Genomic DNA, 26347 nt, shown 5'->3' with positions numbered 1-26347 from the left:
ACTCATCACCCATCCTTAGTAACAGGAAAATTTTCCAAAAGGTCGAATAAGAATACAATGTTTCTTTAAAAATCATTGCAATTTGGGTCAACTACAGGTAAACAATGGTTATGAGAGGTGTGAAGAGCCAAGAAAGATTAGGGAGATTTGCAAACCAAAAGCAAGTCCTGTTCACACATTACTTTAACATATATAACACTTACACAGATCTTTCCTTTGACTTCTCCTTTAGAGACCAAGACTGAACCAGACCCTCTTTTTGTAGGGGGTGGGGGCCAATGTTGAGCTCACCTGATCCCAGCCCTCTTCATAGGCTCCAGGGGCCCAGCTGGGAACCACACATGGAGAGTTTCCAAGATCAAGTCCCTAATTACTTACACAAAGAGAAAACCATGAACACTTTGTGCACTTGGTGATATTCACATCTTTCTTTTAACAAACTGTCTTTTGGAAGAGAGTTGTCATAAGGGCAAATCAATCATTTCAAGGGGATTAAAATATGTGCGGGTGGGGAGGATACACAATGGTTTAGCTCACAGGTTTAGCTCAAAGGCAGCCTGCTACGGTAAGCTATTGTCTGGTCTCATATGAGAGCTACGTACTCTGTGTTGTAAGAAAAGAGAACAGAAACAATAAGGAACCAAGGATACAGCTTCCCACCAATATATTGTGATTCAGTAGGCAGAAACTGTGTTTTATGCTTTTGTGTGTGTGTGTGTGTGTGAATAGTTTAGGTGTAGATATAAGTTTAAATAGAGTAACTGTGTTCCCTGACTTTCTTTATGTCAGTGTGTTCCCCCCCCCAAAAAAAAACTTTTCTTTTCTGGGGGCATTAAATTCCTAAATGTTCACTGTGCAGGTAGACACTAAGTCCTTCAAGATGCATTCCCATTTCCTGGGCCTCCACAAGCATTATTTGGACAAGATAGGCATGCCTCTGGTGATGAAACCAACCAGATTAACCAATCCCAGGACATGACCACTTTCAAGGAAGTCAAGTTGGACTGTACCCACTGGCCTTAATCTACCTGGATCATGATGTTGCCCTGGTTTTGTCAGGGAACTAGATAAAGAGATGGGCCTGCTCATGCCTTAGCTGATTGGAAGTTTCTCCCAAGGATTGTGTGGCTCAAGTGTTTGCTTAGGGGACTCAGTCACCACTACTCCCCCTACCTCAGCCCTGGCCTCTCCTAGGGTCTAAGAACATTTTCAGCAGAGACACTGCTGGTGGGCTCTGATTAAGTGCCCCAGGAAAGGAACGTACAGTCTAAGTTTGGCCCAGAGAAGGCCACACACGCTTTGTTCCACATCCAGGTCCAGATAACCCAGGCTCTGAGAGCCTGTCCCCCATTGTGACCACTGCTTGCCTGGGGCTGAGGCTCGGCGCTGACCCGGTCGTAACTGCCGAGGGCTGGACAATGGGCACATCTGTCCTTTCTCTGAGGGATGAAAGCACCTAAGCAGACAAGGCTCTGCCTTTTGTTACGGATTTTTTTTTCTCTCTTTTGTAAATGAAAGAAAGCCTCGGCATGTGGTAGCCGGGTGTACGTCCCACACTGGGGGCCTCCCCACGCGTCCCCACCAAGCCCAAGGACCAGGTTCGATTCCAGATTGGAGCGTGATTGTGGGAAGCGGACAATTACGCCCGAGGCTGAATTGATTTTCAAATCTGGAGGCTTCTCTCGGGGACGCCGGGAAGAGGGCGTCCCTACGGGCCAAGCGGAGACCGGCGCGCCAGGTCCACACTGCCGGCGTCAGTTCTTCCCACAAGCAGCGTCCTCTGGGTGTTTCACCACGAGGGCCTTAGAGCAACCGCAGAACAGCTCGCGCCTCGGCAGCCCCACCAGCACCCAGAAGTTAACGTGGGAACCCACCAGAGCACTCCCTACCCCCAATACACACACACACACACACACACACACACACACACACACACACACACACAGTCATTCGCGAAGTGGCACGCCGCCTTAATTATCAGCTGAGATGAAGAAGGACCCAGGCGGCGGGGGACAGAGAGGTATGGCCGGGCCCGAGCTCGTGGCACTGAGCGTTCTCCTCTCCCGCGCGTGTAAGAGGAAGGGTGGGCAGAGGATTATCAGGAAGGATGGAGGTTGTCGGGTCAACAGGCACCAAGCTGACCAAGGCATTTAAGATATTTGCTTCTACTCCCTCCAAAGAGGCCAAGCGTTTGAGGATGGGGATAGCGCGGACTCCCAGAAGCCCTCTGGGGAAAAGCTTGGTAGACCAGAGTGTAAGGAGTAACGACACTGGCTGAGGCTCTCTGGGCAATCTACACCGAGAAGCAGCAACTGGACGGAGGGGTGAGGGCTCTCCAGGCGTAGCGCGCCTCCCGGGATGGGAGCCCAGGAAACGTTGCTGGGTGAAAGCGCACCCCAGCCAGAGAGCCGAGAGGGGTGCAAGTCTCCAGCGGTTGCGTTGGCCTCCCCAGGTCGCGGTCCACGCCAGGCCTTCGCACGTGCGCGCCGCTCCAGGGCCACCCAGAGCCGCTGTTAAGGCGCGGAGCCCCCCTTCCATCATTTGTATGGGGACGTCACGGGCCTACCGCGCGGTGGCCGAGGGGGCGGGGCCGAGCCGCGCGCCTGCGCGCAGAGCCCGGCGGGCGTGAGGGCGGGCCGCGGCGGCGGCGGCGGCGGCAGCGGCGGCGGAACCGCGGCCACAGAGTCTGCAACAGTAACCGAGCCATGGCTGGAGCTGGCCAGCGGCGCGGGCAAAAAGCAGCCGCCGAAGACGCGCGGGCTGCGTCAGGGGAGCCGGGGGCCTCAGAATTCTGAGAAGGAAAGGGCGAGAGGGGGCCAGGGGCGGGCGGGCTGGGGGCTCCGCGCTCGCCCAACGGCACGGATCCTTTTTGGAAATTAATATTTAAAAAAAAGCCGAGGACGCAGAGGGGAAGGTGGGGGCAAGAGGGAAGGCGAGACACTCAGAGAGGGAGACAGAGCCCCACAGTGAGAGGAAGGAAGGCAGGCAGGCAACAGTCGCCGGCAGCCGATGTGAAGACCGGACTGCGTGCGCCCTTCGCCGCCTTTGCCCGGCCTCATCGATGTTGTGTCCGCCGCCCGCTCGCCCGGATCACGATGAACGCGCAGTTGACCATGGAGGCGATCGGCGAGCTGCACGGGGTGAGCCATGAGCCAGTGCCCGCTCCTGCCGACCTCCTGGGCGGCAGTCCCCACGCGCGAAGCTCCGTGGCGCACCGTGGCAGTCACTTGCCCCCCGCGCACCCTCGTTCCATGGGCATGGCGTCCTTGCTGGACGGCGGCGGCGGCGGCGGCGATTACCACCACCACCATCGGGCCCCCGAGCACAGCCTGGCCGGCCCCCTGCACCCCACTATGACCATGGCCTGCGAGACTCCCCCAGGTATGAGCATGCCCACCACCTACACCACCTTAACCCCTCTGCAGCCGCTGCCGCCCATCTCCACCGTCTCGGACAAGTTCCCCCACCATCACCACCACCACCATCACCACCACCACCCGCACCACCACCAGCGCCTGGCGGGCAACGTGAGCGGTAGCTTCACGCTCATGCGGGACGAGCGCGGGCTGGCCTCCATGAATAACCTCTATACCCCCTACCACAAGGACGTGGCCGGCATGGGCCAGAGCCTCTCGCCCCTCTCCAGCTCCGGGCTCGGCGGCATCCACAACTCCCAGCAAGGGCTCCCTCACTATGCCCACCCGGGCGCCGCTATGCCCACTGACAAGATGCTCACCCCCAACGGCTTCGAAGCCCACCACCCGGCCATGCTCGGCCGTCACGGGGAGCAGCACCTCACGCCCACCTCGGCTGGCATGGTGCCCATCAACGGCCTTCCTCCGCACCACCCTCACGCCCACCTGAACGCCCAGGGCCACGGGCAGCTCCTGGGCACGGCCCGGGAGCCCAACCCTTCGGTGACCGGCGCACAGGTCAGCAATGGAAGTAATTCAGGGCAGATGGAAGAGATCAATACCAAAGAGGTGGCGCAGCGTATCACCACCGAGCTCAAGCGCTATAGCATCCCACAGGCCATCTTCGCGCAGAGGGTGCTCTGCCGCTCCCAAGGGACCCTCTCGGACCTGCTGCGCAACCCCAAACCCTGGAGCAAACTCAAGTCCGGACGGGAGACCTTCAGGAGGATGTGGAAGTGGCTGCAGGAGCCCGAGTTCCAGCGCATGTCTGCGCTCCGCTTGGCAGGTGAGCCGGCCAAGGAGCTGGGCGCGTGGGGGAGATCAGAGGTTGGGGAAGCTGAAGGGGCCGAAGAAGGGAGGGAAAAGAGAGGGTTGGGCACGCTTCATCCCATTCTCCTTTCCCCCCCTCCCCCAGAAGGGAGGGGGGTTCCCCTGGGCCTGGAAGAGCCAGCACAAGGCTCCCAGGTGCAGACCGCCTCCTCCAGAACTCAGTGCATTGGGCTGTGGTAGGCTCCGGGAGCTGAGCGGTACCGCCTGGGCGACTGCGGGGACGGGACGCATTTATGCTGGGAGACAGTGCTGGAAGCGCTCACCGCCGGAGGCGAAGGGAGACCCCGGCACCTGGCTGGATACGTCTGTGCGTCGCTTATCAGTTGGACGCTCCGGGTTTGGGAAGAGGAAGGCGACGAGTGAGTGGAACTGCGCGCAGATTCTGCCAGGCAGTACTCCTGGCACACGCCCGGGTGTTGGGTAGGAGTGTGCAGCAGCTGCCCGCCCACGTTTGGCTGAACTTACGGCGGTGACCCCCTCCGGAGCTTACTCTATTGGCGCGAGGCAGGGGTGGGAGGGATGGGGAGCGCACTCTGAGAGTTTGGGTAAAGGTTCTGAAGCCGACGGAGGGTGTGTTTGGCGCCGACGCTGTGTTAAGAGCACGCACTCTACCCTAGTAACCGGCTGTGGAAGGGAAAGGAAGGCAGATGGTGCCGAGGTAAGGGTGAGTGCGGGCGGAGCAGCTAGGGAGCTTACAGCTGAGCCCACGGACCGCCTTTGCTGCCGGCTAGTTTACGACTTCGCATTTCGTTTTTGTTGTTTTGTGTGTTGGTTTCCTCTGCTTGGTGTTTCGAGTGAATCCCCATGCAAGGGGGTGAAAGTGTGGACATGACCCCCAAGTCTGCGAGCAGAGGTCTCCCAGGCGCGAAACCCGGAGGCCCGGTGTTTCTGAGTTGAGCAGGAATGTCTCCTCGGCTCTGCACAGACAGCGCCTAGCTTTCTCAGTTTCTCAAAGCCAAGGTTCAAGGAAAGCTCCTGGAAGCAGGCTGAGGGGACAGCTTAGCCCAGGCTGAATCACACTGGAGATTTCAAGCGGATTCGGCGACCCCGGAGGGCAGAGGACACACGGGGAGGTAGAGCCAAGGGCAACCGAGGGCGGACACGGTTTGATGAGACCGGCAGACTTGATTGACTCCTGGGTCCGTGCTACTCCCCCCGCCCCAGTCTCAGCCTGGTGCCCTGGCCTGAGTCCTGGCGAAGAGAAAGGTAAAAGCCGGAATGAGGGTTTGTTAATTAACTGATCGTTCTCCATTAATTCGTCCCTGGAGAATGAGAGACAGTCAATCCGCTCAGAGCCGGGGGCACTGAGGCGTTTCACAGTCTAAAATCAAAGCGAGAGGCCAGAGCCCCCTCCCCCACCTCGTGCGGGCCAATGAGAAGCTGGAGGGAGGCAGGTGCCGGCGTGCCAGTGAGCCTGCGGCGGGAGCCGGATGCTACCCAAAGCACTCCTAGGGTCTGGGCGCTCCTGGCCTCTCAGCGGTCCTCAGCACTGGCGGAGCCTGTGCCCCGCCAGTTTTTCCAGCCCAGCCCTGCGCTCCTGGTTCCAAGCAATGTCTCCGCGCAGGCTATTACAGCTTGCGCCTGGAAGTCAGGACGGGGGGGATAGGACAGGAAGATTAGGAGAGAGAGATTGACAAGGTGCCCTCCGGGGTTCCCGCGAATCCATTCCCTATCCCTGTGTGCATACACCATATCGCCTCCCATCCGTGTGAGCTGACCAAGACCCTAGGGCAGCTGAAGTTCCACAAGGAGCAGGAGAAACAGCTACCCTTCTCCCTGACTTGCTCTGCCTCTGCAGGAGCCCAAAGTAGTCAGTGCCTTTTCACACGCCGGCGTCAGCCTGGTACTCCGGCTTGAGGACCTTTTAACCAGCAGTGCTCTCACAGGCCCGCCTGTGGGGCAGAGGAAATGGAGGAACGGGGTGGAAATGAAGAGGGATCCCCTCAGGGAAGCTTGGTACTCACCCCCCATCCCCAGCCTGGTGAAGGTGCTTGCTCGAGACGCCAGTGACCGCCTTTCCCTTCTGCGCCCCCCCCCCCCGTCGCATCCTGGAAAATCAGACTGACAGGTTCTGCTCACAGATGACCCCCAGCCCTGGAAACCCGACTTAGTACCGTGATCTGCGCGAGCGACCTCTGACCTACACGCGTGGGCACCGCAGTGCTGTTGAGGGAGTAGCACGAGTACTGGGGCCGTCATGTGGGAAGGTTGGGCCAGCCTCACCGGACCCAGAAAGCTATCTAAGGGGCAACGGTCTGGCACCCAGCAGCCAAAGGCGAGTTGAGCTCGGCCCAGGCACGTGGCCTTTTCTTGGGGGGAAAAAATATAAAAAAAGGAAAATCGGATACTGTGTCAGGACAAGCTTTGGTGCCCAACCCCAAGTGGAATCCATATCTTAGGACCCGGATGGAGCGCTGAACGTTTAATTTTCTTTCTTTAACTTAATTGAAGGGGTTGAAAAGGCTGGGATGGGGACGCTTGCAGAGTGAGCCCAACCGGGAACAATCCCATTATATTGCAGGAACCACGACCTATTTTAAAGTCACCGAAGAACAAAGAGCCATTCCTTTAACATTTGCATTTCCCGGGTGGGGTGAGGAGGGCGTGAGGCCTTTTCCTGAAGTCTCCAAATAATCTCTAGTAGGCCCCAAGTGCAGATTTAAATGCATTGCAGGACACTTTGGTCGGGGCTGGGGACATTACTGCCATCATCAGCCTCCACGCACAGAGATGCCCCTTGCAGTTTGACTCGCTGCTGCACTAAAGACCCTCAACGTCGTCCCTATCCCGCTGGGTGGTTTTTTTGCGATGAGTGGCTTCTCCATCCTCTTCCGGGTGCCCAGGCTCCACGAAGCCTGTTGCGGAGGGTCAAAACCTACACTGGTGCTCGGCCTTTTGGCTAAGATCAAGTGTAAAACCTCCACTCGTGGCAGTGTGTTTGGGGAGGTGCTTTCTCCTTACAATATTACATTGGCTTGGTGGAAGATGGGAGACAGGAGGAAATTCTCACCAAATTAAGTACCTTTAAAAAATCAATATGTGTTCCTTCAACCTAATACTTGCTGCTGCCCCATTAAAGTACACTGCTGCTTCTCATCCTCAGTAGGCATGGGCGGGCTGGACTGTATGGGTGGGTGGGCGCCTATTAAGACCCCGAGATTAGTTTCCAATTAAAGATTCCGGAAGGCTTTGGCCACAATAGAGGAGCTGTCAGCCTAGGAAGAGGCTGGAATGTGCACTACCCGAGGGTACAGCACCATGGACCCAGGAAGCAAAGCCCAGAGGCCCCAGGCTCAGGCAGGGATGGGTGCCAGGCCCCTTTGACCGTGGGGTACCTGAGAGAAGGGAACCTCCAAACAATGCCAGCCAGGGAGCCTTCCAGATCTCCTGCATCTGGGACTGCACCCCCTTCTTGTCCAGAATTGGCCACAGAAAGACCTGGAGGAGAGCCTGAGTCTGGGGGTATGTGTGTAAGGGAGAATGTTCAGCCAGGAAGTGGCCATGAGAAAGTCTCACCGGGACCAACCTGGGCTGTGTTTGCCATAAGTGGCCTTGTGGTCTGGTTGATTGATAACTGGCCTCCTTGCAAGTCCATTTGCTTTTTGTTAATATTTATCCCAGTGGGTGACATTTCAACTGTCCCCTCACATCCCTGGGCCAAGTGAGCCAAGAAGGAGTGAAATGCTGGGCCTTGGGAACCTCACTTCCCCAAATCTCAAAGACTCCCAGGCCAGGAGAAAAACTAGGACTGGGCATATGGGGACATAGGAACTGGAAGCGTTCCTGGGCCCCAAAATAGGAGAAGGTACCAAATGGACTGGTTCTCTCAAGCCCCACTTCTCACATTGGTGCAGCTTCTCCCAGTCCACTGCAATTCAAACAAAGGGCCTGCGGGCGCGGCCAACCTCATCTTCCTAGCAGCCCAGGAGCCAGTGGGACTGGGGAGGAGGGGCAGTGGTGGAGGAGAAGGGAGCACCTTCTCCCAACATGCAATGGTGGGGGCAGCCAGTTGTCAGGAGGAGACCAGAGGAGTCTCAAAGAACCCCCATTCCCTCAGGGTGAATAGTGGCCATGTGCTCAAGGAGTTGACTGTCGACCCCTCCCCAGCCCCCCCCCACTCCCCCCCCCCCACACCAGCCCAGCAGGAATCCAAAAGTTCTCATCCTTAGGGACAGTCACCAAAAAGCTCTGCATGGGCCTTTCTCTCAGCCTGTACCTGATCCCTTGAGGGTGTGGGATCCTTCTTATAGTCCCCACTAGGGAGCACAGATGCCAGTGAAGAGAGGAAGGAACACTTGGTGTTAAGAAGTGTGCATACGCTGTTGGTGGGAATGCAAATTGGTGCAGCCACTCTGGAAAGCAGTGTGGAGGTTCCTCAGAAAATTAAAAATAGACCTACCCTATGACCCAGCAATAGCACTGCTAGGAATTTATCCAAGGGATACAGGAGTACTGATGCATAGGGGCACTTGTACCCCAATGTTTATAGCAGCACTCTCAACAATAGCCAAATTATGGAAAGAGCCTAAATGTCCATCAACTGATGGATGAATGGATAAAGAAATTGTGGTTTATATACACAATGGAATACTACGTGGCAATGAGAAAAAATGAAATATGGCCTTTTGTAGCAACGTGGATGGAACTGGAGAGTGTTATGCTAAGTGAAATAAGCCATACAGAGAAAGACAGATACCATATGGTTTCACTCTTATGTGGATCCTGAGAAACTTAACAGAAACCCATGGGGGAGGGGAAGGAAAAAAAAAAAAAAAAAGAGGTTAGAGTGGGAGAGAGCCAAAGCATAAGAGACTGTTAAAAACTGAGAACAAACTGAGGGTTGATGGGGGGTGGGAGGGAGGGGAGGGTGGGTGATGGGTATTGAGGAGGGCACCTTTTGGGATGAGCACTGGGTGTTGTATGGAAACCAATTTTACAATAAATTTCATATATTAAAAAAAAAAGTGTGCATACGGTGAAGATTGGAGCCAACTATTTGACTGGTATAGGAATACCTGTTATTGAGGCATGAGGAAGCCTGGTGGTTATTGTCTGTAACCCTAGTGTTAGCACATGCAGGATGGCTGCTTGAGACAGATAACCCCATTCTGATGGCAGCTGGCTGTCCCACCAGCAGGTGCAGCCCCAGTGCCTTGGAAGTGCCCAAAGGGTGATCAGGATCAGCCAGAGTGATCTGCTGGCCCCAGGGATGTAGTGGTCACTAGAGAGACAGACCCTGTCATAGCTGTTTTGCTACTGGCACTTGGGACAGACTGTGCCAACAATACCTGTGTTGTAACAACAAAGCAACTCGGAGCCCATGCCGCATCTTTCTTTACCTTCAAGCATTGAGCCTCACTGCCCTGTGCAGAGCTGAAATCCTGCCCTCCCAGATGCCCTCCACTGGGCTCAGCTTCCCCAGGTGGCCTGATGGGTTGTGTGCGGCGATAGCTGCATACGCCCCCTGCAGGCTGCTGCAGCCGGCCACCAAGCAAGCCTCCAGTGGTTCAACATGCTGCGGATAGGAAAGGGATACTTGCCATGGCTTTGTTTTTAGAACATCTTATCCTAGTGATTTGCAAAACAGTAATTATTTTTTGATAGGAAAAGGGTGTGAAGGAGGAAGAAAGGGATACATAGTAGAACTATCTTGGCTCCTGACAATGTCTGGGTGTTACTCCACTAATGAGACAAAATTGCCATGCCCCCCAAAGTGCACCCCAACTCTGACCTCTCGAAACAAAATTCACATTTGGATTTTCTATCCAAATTATACTTTTGCTGGCATGTTTTTGTTTGAGGAAAGCAGGTGACCCCGGAGGCTGGGGCTGGGAGATGCAGTACTGGATGTGTGGATTAGTGGTTCCTTTGTTTTGTTGTTTCCCCTTCTAGCTAACTGACGGGAGTCTGGAGGCAGCCCTGAGGCTTTGAGCTTGGAGGTCTTTGTTTCCCCTAGTGTAGGGTGGCTGAAAGGGCCTACAGAGGCCGACCGGCCTGGAGTCTTGGTGCGGCGTCAGGACCCTGGACAGGGCCCCGCCTGGCTAGCCTGTTCCAGTTTCTCTTTGCTGCTGGAAAGTGGGTAGGATGCCTTTGAAGAGTTGTAGTAAGGAAGTGAAAACTAACAGCTAATATTCTGAAGTTTATGAGAAATCTTGAGGCCCTGCCAGGAATATACACTGGCACAGTCAAGTAATCAAAAAGATCAAACCTGTCCTCGTCAAGCCGGTGATTGATCTTTTCGTCCCTCCCCGACAGCTTTCTGTGTGTGTCTGAGTACACGTGCACACCCGCTTACAAAATCAGAATTCGAGTCCCTATGGGTGTGACAGGGGTTGGATCATTAAGCTAAAACGTTCAATTCAGTCCCTTTGATCCGTGCTGGGGAAAATCTATAGTCATCTCTAATCTACGAGGTCCTTAAGAAGGTTGTTACATGAGCTGTTTTGATGTCATCATTTCCACATTCATGGGAAATTCAACTAATCAAATAGTCATTACTACCCAAAGTTCTCAGAGGAAATAGCTCTTACAGGGTATATCAGTAAAATTTATTCTTGATTTCCTTGTAAGAAAGAAAATCCTCAAGCCTGATGGAGGTGGGTAATTTAAAAAGAGGTTCTTTTTGTCTTGCTCCTCAAAATCCATAGCTAGAAGCCTTGTCCTCCAAGTAATAGTGCTCAGTGCTCTTTGTAAACTCCACATATTGGAATAGTTAAACACCAGCTTAATGTTTTAAATCAACCATGGAGCCATCATGGATTGGATGAGAAATGCCTAGTTTCATTTCAGTTAAAACAGCAGAATCTCCACACTCTTGCTAAAATTGAATGGTCCCCAGCCTAGGGTAGCAATAGAAGGAGGTCTTATTGAAGTAATGGTAGTTAGAGAATAGATTTCTCATCATTCTGGATAAAAGCATTCATTAAATACTATTTTCATCATGTCTCTACTTAAGTAAGATGAATAACCACCTTTGGGAGAAGAAAGCCACATTATTTCTCCATGAAAAGTGTCAGTTTCATAGAGTTCAGTTAAAAAAAAACTGATTTCTAATAGGTGTGAATTTAGTGCACAATCATAAATTCCTGTCTTCTATCAATAGATATGCACAGGTTTTTATTTTGTGACAAGTATGTTAATACTAGTGAAGCTTAATTTCCTCTTGAAGTGATAAGATTGGATTACATGACTACACCAATCACAAGACAGTCTGATTATTTTTTCTCCTTCATTATAATATTTTTTCTTTTTTTTTCTTCTTTTTTTTCTTTTACCTAATAATTTATTTATTTTTTATAATTTACATCCAAGTTAGTTAGCATAGGTGCAACAATGATTTCAGGAGTAGATTCCTTAAGCCCCTTACACATTTAGCCCATCCCCACTCCCACAACCCCTCCAGCAACCCTCTGTTTGTTCTCTATATTTAAGAGTCTCTTATGTTTTGTCTCCCTCCCTGTTTTTATATTATTTTTGCTTCCCTTCCCTTATGTTCACCTGTTTTGTATCTTAAAGTCCTCATCTGAGTCAAGTCATATGCTATTTGCTTATCTCTGAGAAAGTCTGATGATTTGATATAAACATAGGAATTTATGTTTTATCACTGAGTCTTGCTACAGAATCATCTACACTGTGTTCTTCCTAAAGGTGTTACATTATCAAGTTGGAAAACAGCTTCTAGAATTTTTCTTCTCCTTTAAATGAGACAATTTGGTAAACCAACAGCTAAACAGAACCAACCCCTGAAGTACTACCCATCCAATTTGTCATGGCAATTAATAAAGAAGGGGCTTATGTCTGTTGTGTATGTTCTATTAGTCAAGTACTGTGTGAGGGCATAGGTGTTCCTATTTAATATTCACTGCCTATTTGAGTGGCTCCCAAATCTTGCTACATGTTGGAATCACTTAGGGATCTTTACAGATATGATTCCTAGCTAAAACCCTAGATATTCTGGTGCAATTAGTATAGGACATGACCTGGGCATTGGGATTTTTAAGAGCTCTAAGGTAATTTTAATGAGCAGCAAAGTTGGGGAGCCACTAGTTTAGTAGTAGTTACTATTATCTTCTCTATTTCCATGTTCATTGAGGTTACATAATTTACCTGTGGTAAGCACTGATGTCCTGAACTCAGCTTTCCCAGCTCAAAGCCCAGAACCCTCTTACTCTCCACCCTGTGCCTAGTACAGATCCACCAGGTCAGTGGACCTAGAATGTGGAGATGTCTAATTTGCTGTCATAAATACCCCATCTGGAAAGTGTCTGCATAATAAAGGTCTTGAAATTGAAGAGTGTGTGTTTCCTCTAGACTCTCAAGGAAGTTACTTATGGAAACTTATGGCTTTTTACCAAAGACTTATAAGTGAGACTCTTTATTGCTCTCTTTTGAAGAAGCAGCCAGAGGGAATATAAGGCAGTGTGAAAGCTAGACATGGAACCCAAGTCTCCCTATCCATTTGTTCATTTAAACAGTTATTGATGGGCAAGATCAATCATTAGATGTGTTCTGTGGGTAGGACTGGTCCATTGGGACTCATGCCTGGAGGAGGGCCCAAAGGCCCAATCCTCCTATACTTTGAGGCATTGGTGTTCTGATCTGCACTTGGACAGCAATTACATTTCTTTGCTTCAGATCAGTAACTGTCTTGCTATTTCAAGCTTGACTGTTACTCATATTTTAGGACCCTGCACTAAAAAATAATAAATGAAACTAAGACTCTGTGTATAAGTTGGCAATCATCCAGAGGACAACTTACAACTTCCCTCAAACACTGTGTGTTTCCAGTTATCCGTGTGTCTCTCATCTTCCTTTGCATATGCCATAGGGTACTCAGAATCGACAGTTTCTGAAATCACTGCTTTCGTTTTTGCATCTGATGATGATCTCATAGTCCCAAAGAGAGGTTATCAAAGGAACACAATAAACTATGAGCTTTTCACTTTCTTTCCTGTTGTCTTCTAAAACAGATCAATGGAGGGGGGTGGGGGGGGTGGGGCGGGGAGGTGGTGGCGGAGAAGGATCAAATAAATAAACGAGCGAAGCGCGCCACCTAGTGACCCCCGTGTTCACTGCAGGTGAAGTGCGTGAGAGGAGTGGCTAACGCGATTCAAGTATTGATGGAGTCGCAAAAATCGTTCATTAAGGCAATTTAATCTTTGCTATTAAATGTCCTTTCAATTCATTTGGGATAATTAAGATGCAGTTAAAGTGATTAAATTCTAATTACTTATGCTAGACAAAGACATATTTGTCACGCTAATGCGGTTAACTAAGGACTCAGAAAGAAAGTTAACATTTACTTCAAATGATGCAACTGGAAAAATCAGTTCCTCTTTTCATCATTAATCCAGCGAGCTGGGTGATTATGTAATGGCACTACAAGCTCATTAAATAGCGGAAGTGCTGATTAAAATGACTGCTAGGAGGAAAACCTGAACCAGGAGCACCTCAGCAGTTTGGTTAGCATTCCTAGCAAAATTTCTTGGTGTTCTCTCCAAGCCCCCATCCCAAAATAATAAACACCTCCTGAGTTTTAGCCTGACATTAGAAAAAAAAAAAAAGGATATCTCACAGGAAGCCTTTATTGCCAGCCTACAGACATTGTTAAACCGGAAGATATTTTATTAGTTTATTAATTAATTAATTTATTTTTACAGAGAGAGCGCGGGTGCTAGTGGGGGAGGGGCAGAGAGAGAGGATCCCAAGCAGGCTCCATGCTGTCAACGCAGAGCCTGACACGGGGCCTGAACCCCAAGATTATGACCCTAGACGAAGTCCGAGGCTTAACCGACTGAGCCACCCAGGCGCCCCAATCAGCAGACATTTTTAAGTGGTAAATGGATTCTCAGTGTAGGGAGGAGCTAGGCAGATGAGCCAAGGGAGGGCTGGTGAGGGAATTCCCTGAAGTGAACAGCTCCAGAATGAACATATCCATAGAAGTCTTCTGAGGCCACTTTCCTTCACATAAGCACCCTTCCTAGTAAAGCAGTCCTTCTCCGTCTCCCTAGTTGCACTTGTACTGCTTTGATTCAAGAGGACAGATTCCTCTGCAGGGGATCATGCCATGCTTGATTGTTATGCACACTCTGAATGGTGCTAAGTACCTCAGCTGCAAATTGGCCTTTTTCAGTATTTTTCTGCATTCTGATATTATAAATTATTGAATATTAAAGCCATCTGATATTATAAACCATCAAGTTACTGAGGCTATCTTACTATAATGTTCACAAACAGCTCCCAGACTCTTATGATAGCTTAATTATCAATGCTCATAAGAGACAGAGGAATTGAAAAAACTGAATTTGAAGTTTGCCTTCCTCACAAAAAGTGACTTATAAAGCAGTGTTTAGCATTTTCGGGGGGGGGGGGGATGAAATGATCCAAGGATGAAGATGGTCAGACATAAAATTGAGGATTATTTTCCCCAGGAGATAGGTGTCTTTTAGTACAGTCAAATTTACATACTGACAACTGTAATTGTGGAGATTGCATTTTCCCCCTATTTATCCCAGTGGAATTCAATATTATCCCTGTTTTCTTCATAAGCAGAGAAGCTAAAATTAGTAAATTCATCAGTCACATAAGTCAAACAACTACCTTTAAAAAATAAATTGGCATTTATTTGGATACTTACAGTTATTTTAATTTAATAGATCATTTTATGCCACCTTACATTACTAAAACAAATAAAGAAATTAAAATTAAAAACCCTGGACTAAGAATCTAAAGCCCCAGAGACAAGTTCTTGCATTAATTAACTCAGAGAACTTGTCATTTACCCTTTCTGGGGCCTCAGTCTCCTTAAATGTAGAATGAAGGAATTGACTGTAGGGTCCTTTCAGGTCCCACATTCTATGACTGATTGCCTTCTGGATGACTGTGTATCCACAGCAAAATCTTTTGTCTCTACTTAGTGCTCTGTCCCAAAGTCAGGATTCAACATTAGGTGTAAGGCCCAGGGGCCCGTCTCTTGGGCAAAGACTCAGGTCAGGCTCTCCTGTCAAACTGTCAGGAGAAAACAACTTATCCAGTCAGGAGTGCTGCCTTCCGGCACAAATATGCTGCAGTTTGAGATTCCTGTCTCCTAATAATACAAGCTGTTGGTGAAGATTTGGATCAACAGGAATTCATACACTGCTGGTTAGGAATGTAAATTGTTACCATTGTTTCAAAAGATAATTTGGCATTGACTTATAAACCTGAACCTACACCTATCCAGTGATTTTACTCTTTGGTATATACCCTAGGTAAACTCACATCTCTAGATGCTCCTGGAGATGTATACAAGACTGTAGCAGCACTGTTTATAAGAGCAAAGAAGTCAGAAACATCCAAGTGTCCATTGACAAAGAGTGCATAAGTTGTGATATATTTATCTAATGCAGTCGTATACTATGATGATATTTTGCACCATATATAGCTACAGCTATATACAGCAGCATAGTTGAGTCTTAGGAACAATGTTGAATTAAGGGGAAAAAAGCTATGGAAGATCACATCAAAGCATTACTACTTTTGGGCACCTAGGTGGCTCAGTCGGTTAAGCATCCATCTTCATTTAGGTCATGTTCTCATAGCTCCTGAGTTGGAGCCCTGCATCAGGCTCTGTGCTGACAGCTCTGAGCCTTGAGCCTACTTCAGATTCTGTCTCCATCTCTCTCTGCCCCTCCCCTGCTCTCTCTCTCTCTCTTAAAAAAAGAACAATATCACCTTTACAAAGCTCAAAAGCAAGCAATGCTGAACAATTTATTGTTTAGAGATGCATAAGTATATGATGAAGCTATTTAAAAAAAAAAGAGGGGTGCCTGGATGGTTCAGTAAGTTAAAGCATCTGACTCTTGATCTCAGCTCAGGTCTTGATCTCAGGGTTGTGAGTTCAAGCCCCACATTGGGCTCCATGCTGGACATGAAGCCTACTTAAAAAAACCGAAAAAGTGAATAATAAACTCAAATTCCAGAGTGTGGTTACCTCCAGTAGGGGAAGGTCAGAAGATAAGTAGCTTTACAATGCAACTGCTGTTTTAGTTCTTTTGTTGGATGCTGCCTTCACAAATGTTCATTTTGTTACTAGGCTTCCTAACTTAAATATACATATCATTCATGGATGTAAATGTTATTTAATTTTAACATTGGGGAGGAAAAAGATTGATTTTTTTCTGGCTTCCCAACTCAAACAGCTTGGACCAAACAAATCTCACAGCATTATGGTCATTTACCCTGTTCCTAGCCATGTACTAAATGTCAACCCTCTTAGAAATTATATTCTGCCAATTGTGGACAGGACACAAGAAGTGAAAGAGGATGCCTTAGAGCAACATTGTCTACAGTAGCCAAATTATGGAATCAGCCCAAGTGTCCATCAACTGATGAATGGATAAAGAATATATGCCACACACACACACGCACGCATGCACACACTCACAGTGGAACATTACTCAGCCATAAAAAAGAATGAAATTTTGCCATTTGCAATGACATGGTTGGAGCTAGAGGGTATTATGCTAAATGAAATAAGGCAGAGAGAGAAAGACAAAAATACCATATTATTTCACTCATATTTGGAATTTAAGAAACAAAACAAATAAGCAAAGGGGGAAAAAAGAGAGAGACAAAGCAAGAAACAGACTCTTAACTGTAGAGAACACACTGATGGTTACCAGAGGAGGGGGGGTGGGTGAAATAGGTGATGAGGATTAAGGAGGGCACTTGTGATGAGCAACAGGTGTTATATGAAAGTATTGTATCACTATTGTACAGCTGAAACTAATACTACAATGTATGTTAACTGGAATGTGACTAAAAACTTAAAAATAAAAACAAGTGAAAGAGGAAATTTTATTAGATAATGGAAAGAAAGACTTGCTTTTTATTCATTTGAGCACCAGCTACAGCACGTGTGCTCAGTACTGGGGATGGCATATTCAGCCAACTTGTCCCTTAGGACTTACAGTCTAGTGAGAAAGAGAGACAAATAGCTGTTCGTTTCCTTCTTTTTGATTGTGTGTGTGTGTGTGTGTGTGTGTGTGTGTGTGTGTGTGTGTGTGTGTGTGTGTGTGTGTGTCTGCATGCATGCCAAGAGAACTTTGGGGTGTGATGAAAGGACAAGTTTGAAGATCTGGAAAATGAAGAGGACTTGGGTCAGAAATGGAAGAGATTACCAGGCAGAGGGAACAGCAGTATGTGTGGAGGCCCAGGCTGAAATGTTTTTGCAGATGTCTTGAATCTGAATTATTATACAGCTGAAAGCTTGTTTCTTCCCTGGCACAGCTGAGTGACATAATACCTTCCCATCAATAACAAAAGTGTTCTCCAAGGCTGTGGTTTTCAAGGCAGGGGAGGAGTGGGCAGAGGGTTTCATATTCCTCTAAGGGAACAAATTAGGTTGGTGGAGGAGAGGTGGGGAGAAAATAGGTGCTGGCTAAAAAGCTTCACAGGTGATTCTAATGTAATTACAGGTTGAGAATTAGAACACTTATATGGAGGGTTTAAGGCAAATGACTTTTATTTTTGCCCCTTTATTTACCATTTTTCTGGAATAATCTATAGTTCCATAGTTTTATATTTGTAGACAGAGATATAATACATAGTGGAATGAAGTCAGCTGTGTGCTTTTGAAAGCAAACTTGAGTGAGATAGTAGGAGAATAACAATAGCAAGGAACTAGCTGGGAGGTGGGGTGAAATAGATGATGAGGGTCTGATTGTATGTCATCGTCAGCAAAGGTGGAGAAAACGGGTAGGCAAAACTTGAGAGATATATCAAAAGTAGAGAAGACATCATGGAGAACAAAAATGAGAGAGGAACTGACTCCTATGGTTCTGGTTTGGGATGCTGGTGCTTGGATACACCATTAGCCCTACAGGGTGGCTGTGTTGATGTAAATATAAAGATACAACATTTCAGAATAGCCCACCCACTCAAGCATATTCTTAAGAGAGGTGGGCTCTCTGGCCTCCACACAGATTTGAGATGTAAAATCAAGTAGTCCTCACAGGAACATGTTACTGAATGGGGAAGACATGATGTTAGCATGCTAGTGAGGTGAAGATTGTAGGTTCAGTCCTTTAGGTCTGGTTTGTATTTCCCAGTGTTGGTGGGCAGTGATAGGTACTTTCATTCCAACCAGCTGCCTACCATTGGACACACAAGAACCATGAAGAACGAGTGCCAAAGGTTAGCCCAAATCTGTTCCTGCTGGTAAAGAAACAAAAGCATGGGGCACCAGGATGACTCAGTCAGTTAAGTGTCCAACTTTGGGTCAGGTCATGATCTCATGGTTGGTGAACTTGAGCTCTGCATCAGGCTCTGCACTGACAGCTCAGGGCTTGGAGCCTGCTTCAGATTCTGTGTCTCCCTCTCTCTCCGCCCCTCCCCCACTGGCTCGCGCGCGCTCTCTCTCTCTCTCTCTCTCTCTCTCTCTCTCTCTCTGTAATCCTCTGTAACAATTGGTCAGGAGCCCTGTGTCTATAAGTGAAGACAACAGAGGAGGGTATAGAAGCACAGGTGTATTGGAGGGCAGACAGGTACTGGCAAGTATTGGTTTTTGTCACTTTCACCAGAATGCAAATTTTGCTTTTCCAAAACTAGTCTAGTTTACACAGTTGTTCCCCCACGAGCCCCCAATTTTTTAAATAATTGTTTTTAATTAATAAATGTTTATTTTTGAGTATGTTCTATGTGCACATTGTGTTTTAAAAGTTAAACAACACGGTGGGGCGCCTGGGTAACTCAGTTGGTTAAGCATCCTCAGTGACCTGATTTTGGCTCAGGTCATGATCTCATGGTTCATGAGCTCGAGATGCGTTGGGCTCTGAGCTGACAGTGTGAAGTCTGCTCGGGATCCTCTCTCCGCCTCTCTCTCTGCTCCTCCCCTGTTCAAGTGTGCATGCACGCGCACTATCTCTTTCTCAAAATAAATACATAAACTTCTAATTAATTGCTTGATTAAGAAAAGTTAAACAACATAGAAAGGTATACAGAGAAAACCAAGTTCTCCTCCTAATCTATTCCCTCAGTACCCAATTCCCCTGCCCTAGAGACAACCCTTGTTACCAGTTTCTTGTGTATCTTTTAGAGATAGTCTATGGCTTTTCAACTATGTGAGCATGCATGTACATGCCTGTGCATGTGTGTGCGCATGCATGTGTATCCCTCTTTTAAAATAATCAAGGACCTCTTCCCTCCCCCAAATAACTTTCTGGGAAAAAGATTGAATGCTTCTTGCTTCCTTTATTCTGCTCTTTTGACTGACAGTTGCCTTCCTGTAAATATATTTATATGCCCAGCAAGGTACTGCCCAGTGCAATTATCTGAACACTGAAATTAAGGACTAGCACCAGGAGGGTGACCACCCTTCTGGGTATATTGAAAGTGGTATCAAGTGTTTCATTAAAGTGCTTTAATCCAGTTCTTTTATGAAAGACAACTTAATATAGGAAAGTTGTTCAAAATTTAAGCTTATATAAATATATGCTATCTACCACCCAGCCGCCCTATTTTAAAGTAATATAACACCCAGATGCAGCTACTATATCATTTTAGAACACTGCCTTCAATACAATGATAGAGGTTTTTAATCAGTTAATTATTGTACTGTATATATATTTAATTTTAGACCCTGGTTTTGTCATGGCATAACCCTAGTAAACATTTTTACTATTTGTTGCATACCTACCATGTCTAGGCACCCTCTATCTTTTTATAATTTTTATAATTTCATTTTTTAAATAATTTTGTAAACTTTTTATAATTTAAATTTTTTATAATTTCATTTTTAATTCCAGTGCTCTAAAAAAATAACTTCTTTGTAAAAGAAAATGTTATTCAAGAAAAAAAGATGACAAGGGGTGGACTGGCTGGCTCAGTCGGTGGAGCATGTGACTCCTGATCTGAGGGTTGTGAGTTCAAGCCCCACACTGGGTGTGGAGATGGCTTAAAAATAAAATCTTTAAAGAAAAAAAGAAAGAGGGGTGGCTGGGTGGCTCAGTCTGTTGGGTATCCAACTCTTAATTTTGGCTTGGGTCATGATCCCAGGGTTGTGGGATGGAGCCCCACATCAGGCTCCAGGCAGGCAGGGAGCCTGCTTGGGATTCTTTCTGTCTCTCCATCTGCCCCTCTCCCTTGCTTGTGCTCTCTCACTCTCTCTCTAAAATAAAAAAAAAATTAATCTTTATAAAAAAAGAAGAAAAAAGATGACAAGAATCACCCATAACACCCCCCACACAGAGATAACCCCCCTTTTAAAGAATATTCTTCTAATCTTTTCTCATTGGGATGATACATACAAACTATTTTACAGCTTTTAAAATTAAAAACTCCCATATTATTACATTTATGGTAGAACATTCAAAAATACATAAAAGAATAATGGAGACAATAAAAATTCCTGATAATTCCATCATCCCTCCCCCCTCCCAAATACCTCATGACTAGCATTCATTCATTTAACAGATGTGAATAGATAAGGTGTTTATGATTTTCAGGACAGCAGAGATCAACAGAGAAAAACAAAGACAGTTCCTTCTACTCCTAGAGCACTCTATGTCAGAAAATATTACACATTTTGTGTTTTATAGCTATGCTGTCATTTAAGCAATCCCCTATTTTTGGACACTTGGGTTGGTCCATAAATTGATTGGGTAAGCATAAATTTATATGACTTTATTATACCTTAAATAAAGTATCATAACTGATATAAACTTTCTGACAACCTTTTCTATCATTGTACATTCAGTGATTTTAGGGGTTTTTGTTTGGCTTCGTTTTTTCAATTACTAAGGAATGACACAGCAGTCAGCCACATTATACATAAAACTTTACTAAATATCTGTTTTATTCCTTCAAACTTAATTTGTAATTATTAAGGTAATACATGCAGGATGTAGAAATTTTGGAAAATATGATACATTATAAACAATACAACAGAGTCAAATTATCCATCCCATAATCCAGAATAATACCTGGGTATAGTTTCGTTTCCCTCTGGGTTTTTAAAAGTACAAAAATAAAGATACATTAAAAATTTTTATTTTTCACAAAATTGAGCTCATAGAGAATTTAAAATTGAACATACTTCAGTGCCATTAAATATTATCCAAAGCTTGATTTTAAAAATTTTTCTTTGGAAATTATTTCACAAATTTTAAAAGGTACAAAAATAAAATGGTACCAAGAACATCCATAAATCATTTTCCCAATTGTTAGCAGGACCCACTGACCAGTTGTTTACATTTGACCCCACTTGCTTAAATGTACACACATGCTCAAGCACTCATACTCCCACTCTGTGTCTGTCTGTCTCACATATACACACACACACAGACATTTTTTTCCATGAACCATTTGAGGTTAAGTTATAAACATCTGGTCTCTTTCCCCTAAATACTTGAGTGTATTTCCAAGAGCACAGCTATTCCCTTATGCAGCTACACTTCACTTTTGTCAGTTGACCCAGTAATGTCCTTCATAGCATTGTTCTCCTCCAAGACAGAATCCAGTCTCAGGCTGAGCTGTCTCATATCTCCTTTTTTTTTTTTCTTTAATATGAAACAATTCCACGGCCTTACTTCATCTTTTATAGCATTGACATGTTTGAAGCATACTATCCCCACTTTATTTTTTGTTTGATATTTCCTCGTGATTGGATTGAGGGGATGCTTTCTTACCCAGAAAGCTGCATGAGTGAAGTGTGTCCTCTCAGAGGGTCACATCTCGAGGCCACAAAGTCTGTCTGTCCCTCACCTAACTGGTGAGTTTATTTTGATCACCCAGCCAAGCTGTTGCCAAGTTTTTCCGCTGTATAATCGCAGTTGTGTTTTTTTTTCTTTCTTACAACTAATAAGCAATCTGTATAGAGACACTTTAAGGTCATGCAAATAGCCTTGTTTGAAAAATTCCCCATAGATTTGGCTTCTACTGATTCTTGCCTGATCTATTGTTTATCACAATGCTTTTATTTTTTTTTATTTTTTTAACGTTTTATTTATTTTTGAGACAGGGAGAGACAGAGCATGAACAGGGGAGGGTCAGAGAGAGGGAGACACAGAATCCGAAGCAGGCTCCAAGCTGTCAGCGCAGAGCCCGACGCGGGGCTCGAACTCACGGACCGCGAGATCATGACCTGAGCTGAAGTCGGCCGCTTAACCGACTGAGCCACCCAGGCGCCCCTCACAATGCTTTTAGAATGATATTCCATCTCCAGCATTCCTGCCATATTTAGCAGCCAGCTCTCAGCTTTCTTCCATGAGCAAGAGCTCCCTTCAATTTATTACTGGTGTAGCTTCAGACATTTCCCCCCCACACACACTGGTTTATAATTCATTACTGTACTCACCTATTTCAGTGCTCAAATTATCCCAGACTTGAACAGTGGGAGCACCTTTGACCTGCCTTCTATGTTCTCAGGACATTCTTCCATCTATTTTTTTTTTAACTTTCTGGTGTTATAATAAGATGGACCAACCCCGTCTATTACCTACCCTGTTCTGCTCCTAGAATCTGCCATTTTCATGAGCCCTGGTATATTTTGGTGGGGAATGATATTAGCGACCAAAAAGTCCTAGGTGTGGGGTTTGACTGCTAGGGTGACTTTGTTATGGGATCATTCAGAAAAATCCAGGAAATATATGCATGTATATTTACACGCACACACAAATGTACATACACACTCATACATATGTTATATACGTGTATACATAAACATGCTTATGTATGTACTTTTTAAATCACGAGTTCACACCAATACCTGCACATCCAATTACAATATATACCCATAGGATTTTTTCTTCCTTTTCCCATTCCGTATTTGTACAGGCATTCCTTGGAGATATTGTGGGTCCAGTTTCAGACCTCTGCAGTAAGACAGATACTGCAATAAAGTGAGTCAAGTGAATTATTTGGTTTCCTAGTGCATATAAAAGTTATGTTTATGTTACACTATAGCTTATTTTTTAAATATACTTTTTATTTTATTTGAGAGATAGAGCATGAGCAGGGGAGAAGGGCAGACGGAGAGGGGGGGAGGGAGGGATGGAGAGACAGAGAGAGAGAGAGAGAGAGAGAGAGAGAGAGAGAGAGAGAAAGAGAGGGAGAATCTTAAGCAGACTCCATGCTCAGCATGGTGCTCCATGCAAGGCTCGGTCTCACAGCCCTGGGATCATGACCTGAGCTGAAATCAAGAGTTAGATGCTCAACTGACTGATCCACCCAGGTGCCCCAACTATAGCCTATTAAGTGTGAAATAGCATTATGTCTAAAAAAGGTGCAAACCTTAATTAACAATACATTATTGCTAAAACATGTGAACCATCATCTGAACTTTAGCAAGTCATAACCACTGATCACAGATCACCATAACAAATGTAATGAAAAAGTTTGAAATATTTTAAGAATTACCAAAGTGTGACACAGAGACACAGAGTAAATGCTGTTGGAAAAATGGCACCAATACACTTGCTCCATGAGGGTTGCCATAAACCTTCAATTTGTAAAAAAAAATAAATAAAAATAAGTAAAAATAAAAATAAAGCAATATCCACAAAGCACAATGAAACATTGCATATCCCTTCCTCTACAGTGAGAACCCGGCACCCATAACATCTCTATTTTTGTTTTTCTCTCCCCCACCCACACTTACTCATTTACTCAATCGTATCATACATCTAAAGTAATTTCACCCATACCCATAAAATAAACAAATCTGCTATAAAAATTTTTGTTAGGGTTTATTTTCAATTCTTCCCCCATACATATGCCCCAGCATCCCTTGGGAACTTGTTAGAAAAAGTCCTACTGATTCAGTCCTACTGATTCAGAAACCCTGTGGTAGAGCCCAGTGTTTTTATAAGCTCTGGAAGTGATTCTAAACCTAAAGTTTGAGAGGCATAGCTGGAAATGTGCACCATGGGTTTATGATATGTATATGTGTGTGTGTATGTGTGTGTGAACACACATAACCATGCATTATTATGTAAAGTTATACTTTAAACATATCTTAAAATAGGGGAGCCTGAGTTAAGCATCCAGCTGTGGCTCAGGTCATGATGATTTCATAGTTTGTGGGTTTGAGCCCCGCATCAGTCTCTGTGCTGACAGCTCAGAGCCTGAAGCCTGCTTTGGATTCTGTGTCTCCCCCTCTTTCTGCCCCTCCCCCACTCATTCTCTCTCTCTCTCTCTCTCTCTCTCTCTCTCTCTCTCTCTCTCTCTCTCTCTATCTCAAAAATAAACATTAAAAAAAACATATTTAAATATAAAACAGGTCTAGTGCAGACAAATAGAGGTTCTTCTGTCACAGCATGGGTGTGAGGGTGTAATGTAAAAGAAAATAAACACCGTAGCTCTATTTTCTCTTCCTGGTGCCAGCCCAGGAGGATAATCAGGAGGCAGAGAGGGAGGGTGAGTGTGAAGTACCCTAACCTGCCAGAGGGGGTGCCCTCCAATTCCACAGCTGTCTCCCCTCTGAAGTAGACAACTGAGAGTACAGTCAAGATGGAGGAGGTGCAGTCAGTGCTGAAAAGGCTCACACCTGTTCCCCGTTTTCCCCTAACCTCCTCTTTCTTGAGAATCACCATATAAATCCCTCTGCCTCCAGCATTGAACACATGGATGCTTCTGCCCTAATTCCCTACATACTCACTTCTCCTCTACGGATTTTTATGACAGTCAACATACCTAGGTTTTTCAGGGACAACTTCATGGTGGAGAAAGGGAAAAGAGTTACCTGGACCTTCCCTGGCCCCAGTGGAAGATCCTACCAACCAGCCTTTCCTAAACCTAAAATCAAAAGGCATCACCTGCTGCTTTTCTTAAAATGCAGATTCCCAGGCCACTTCTAAAATTCTGATTGGGTCAGTCTGTAGTCTTAACAAGTGTGTGGAGTGATTCTTTTGACCTTCGCAAGTTCTGAAATACTGGCATAGGAGCAAGTGGCTGTCCAACTTGGGCATCTGAATTACCTGGGAAGTTTGTTTAAACTGTGTATTTGTGAATCCCGTTTTCTCAGAGAATCAAATTCAGTAGGGATAAGATGAGGTTCTGGAGTGTATTTTGAACAAACCTCCTCGTCATGTGCCCAGGTGATGCTGATGTATTTGGCCCACAAACACATCAGTTAGAATTTCTTCTCTGGACTCTAGACCCTGCTTACTTGGAGTATGTTCAGAGACCAGCAGCTAGGCATCACCTGGAGCTTGTTTCTTTTGCAGACTCTTAGGCCGCACCCAGAACAGCTGAATCATAATCTTCACAAGATACCCAAACGATTCAAGTTTGTACACCAAGTTTGAGAAACACTGATGTAGAGTACTGGTTCTCAACCTGACTATGTATATGTTAGAATCACCTTGGGAGCTTTAAAAAATCTCAGGGCTGGGCCTCTGCTAGACTGAATAAGTCAGTATCTCTGGAGATAGGTTTCAGGCAGCAATGTTTTTGAAGTTTCTCAGGTGATTCCTATTTATAACCAAGGTTAGGAACTTCTGAGGATCCTTCTAGACTCTCCCACTGCAAAATTCAGGCCAGAATGGAGACCCAGGGTACAAGGAATGACACCTCTCACTCCTCAATCAAAGGTCTCCCGGGGCGCCTGGGTGGCTCAGTCAGTTGGGCATCTGACTTCAGCTCAGGTCATGATCTTATGGTCCATGAGTTTGAGCCCTGTGTCGGGCTCTGTGCTGACAGCTCAGAGCCTGGAGCCTGCTTCCAATTCTGTGTCTCCCTCTCTCTGACCCTCCCCCACTCACACTCTGTCTCACTCTCTCTCTCAAAAATAAATAAACATTAAAAAGAAAATTTTTTTTAAAAAAAGTTCTCCCAACAGCCAGAGGTCCTACACAAAAAAATCCAATGATTTGGCAGTTACCAGAAGTAAAAGAAACAAAATATTTCATTTCACCTTATATGTAAATCATTCTTCATCTGAGTTTTTCAACCCTTGATTTGACTGCATCCCTGTATTTGAGGGATGTATGGACCAGTCACAGCATGTTTCTGTCCTCTGATGACCAGTGTCCCCACCTGAGCATTTTATCTGGGTGAGGCTGATAAACTTGTTCAGCTTGTTTCAATGCTTCAGCCCAAATTCAGCCCCTCTGCATCTTCTGCTC

At 46.1% G+C, this 26347-nt stretch overlaps 1 protein-coding gene across 1 annotated transcript in view; it reads left to right on the top strand.

The window, feature by feature from the left end:
- Positions 1-2640: 2640 nt before the first annotated feature.
- The window catches only part of ONECUT1 (one cut homeobox 1), a 42077-nt gene continuing 18370 nt past the window's right edge, over positions 2641-26347 (top strand). Inside the window, exon 1 of the mRNA XM_025919756.2 lies at positions 2641-4200. Coding sequence (XP_025775541.1) covers positions 3096-4200 — 1105 coding nt within the window. The 5' untranslated portion in view covers positions 2641-3095. The remainder of the gene's footprint in view (positions 4201-26347) is intronic.

Source organism: Puma concolor, chromosome B3 (genome assembly GCF_028749965.1).
Source record: "Puma concolor isolate L17-30 chromosome B3, mPumCon1.1.hap2, whole genome shotgun sequence".
In the NCBI taxonomy this organism is placed as follows: Eukaryota; Metazoa; Chordata; class Mammalia; order Carnivora; family Felidae; genus Puma; species Puma concolor.
Note: the sequence above shows the minus strand (reverse complement) of the source record. Positions and strands in the feature narration are given on the sequence as shown.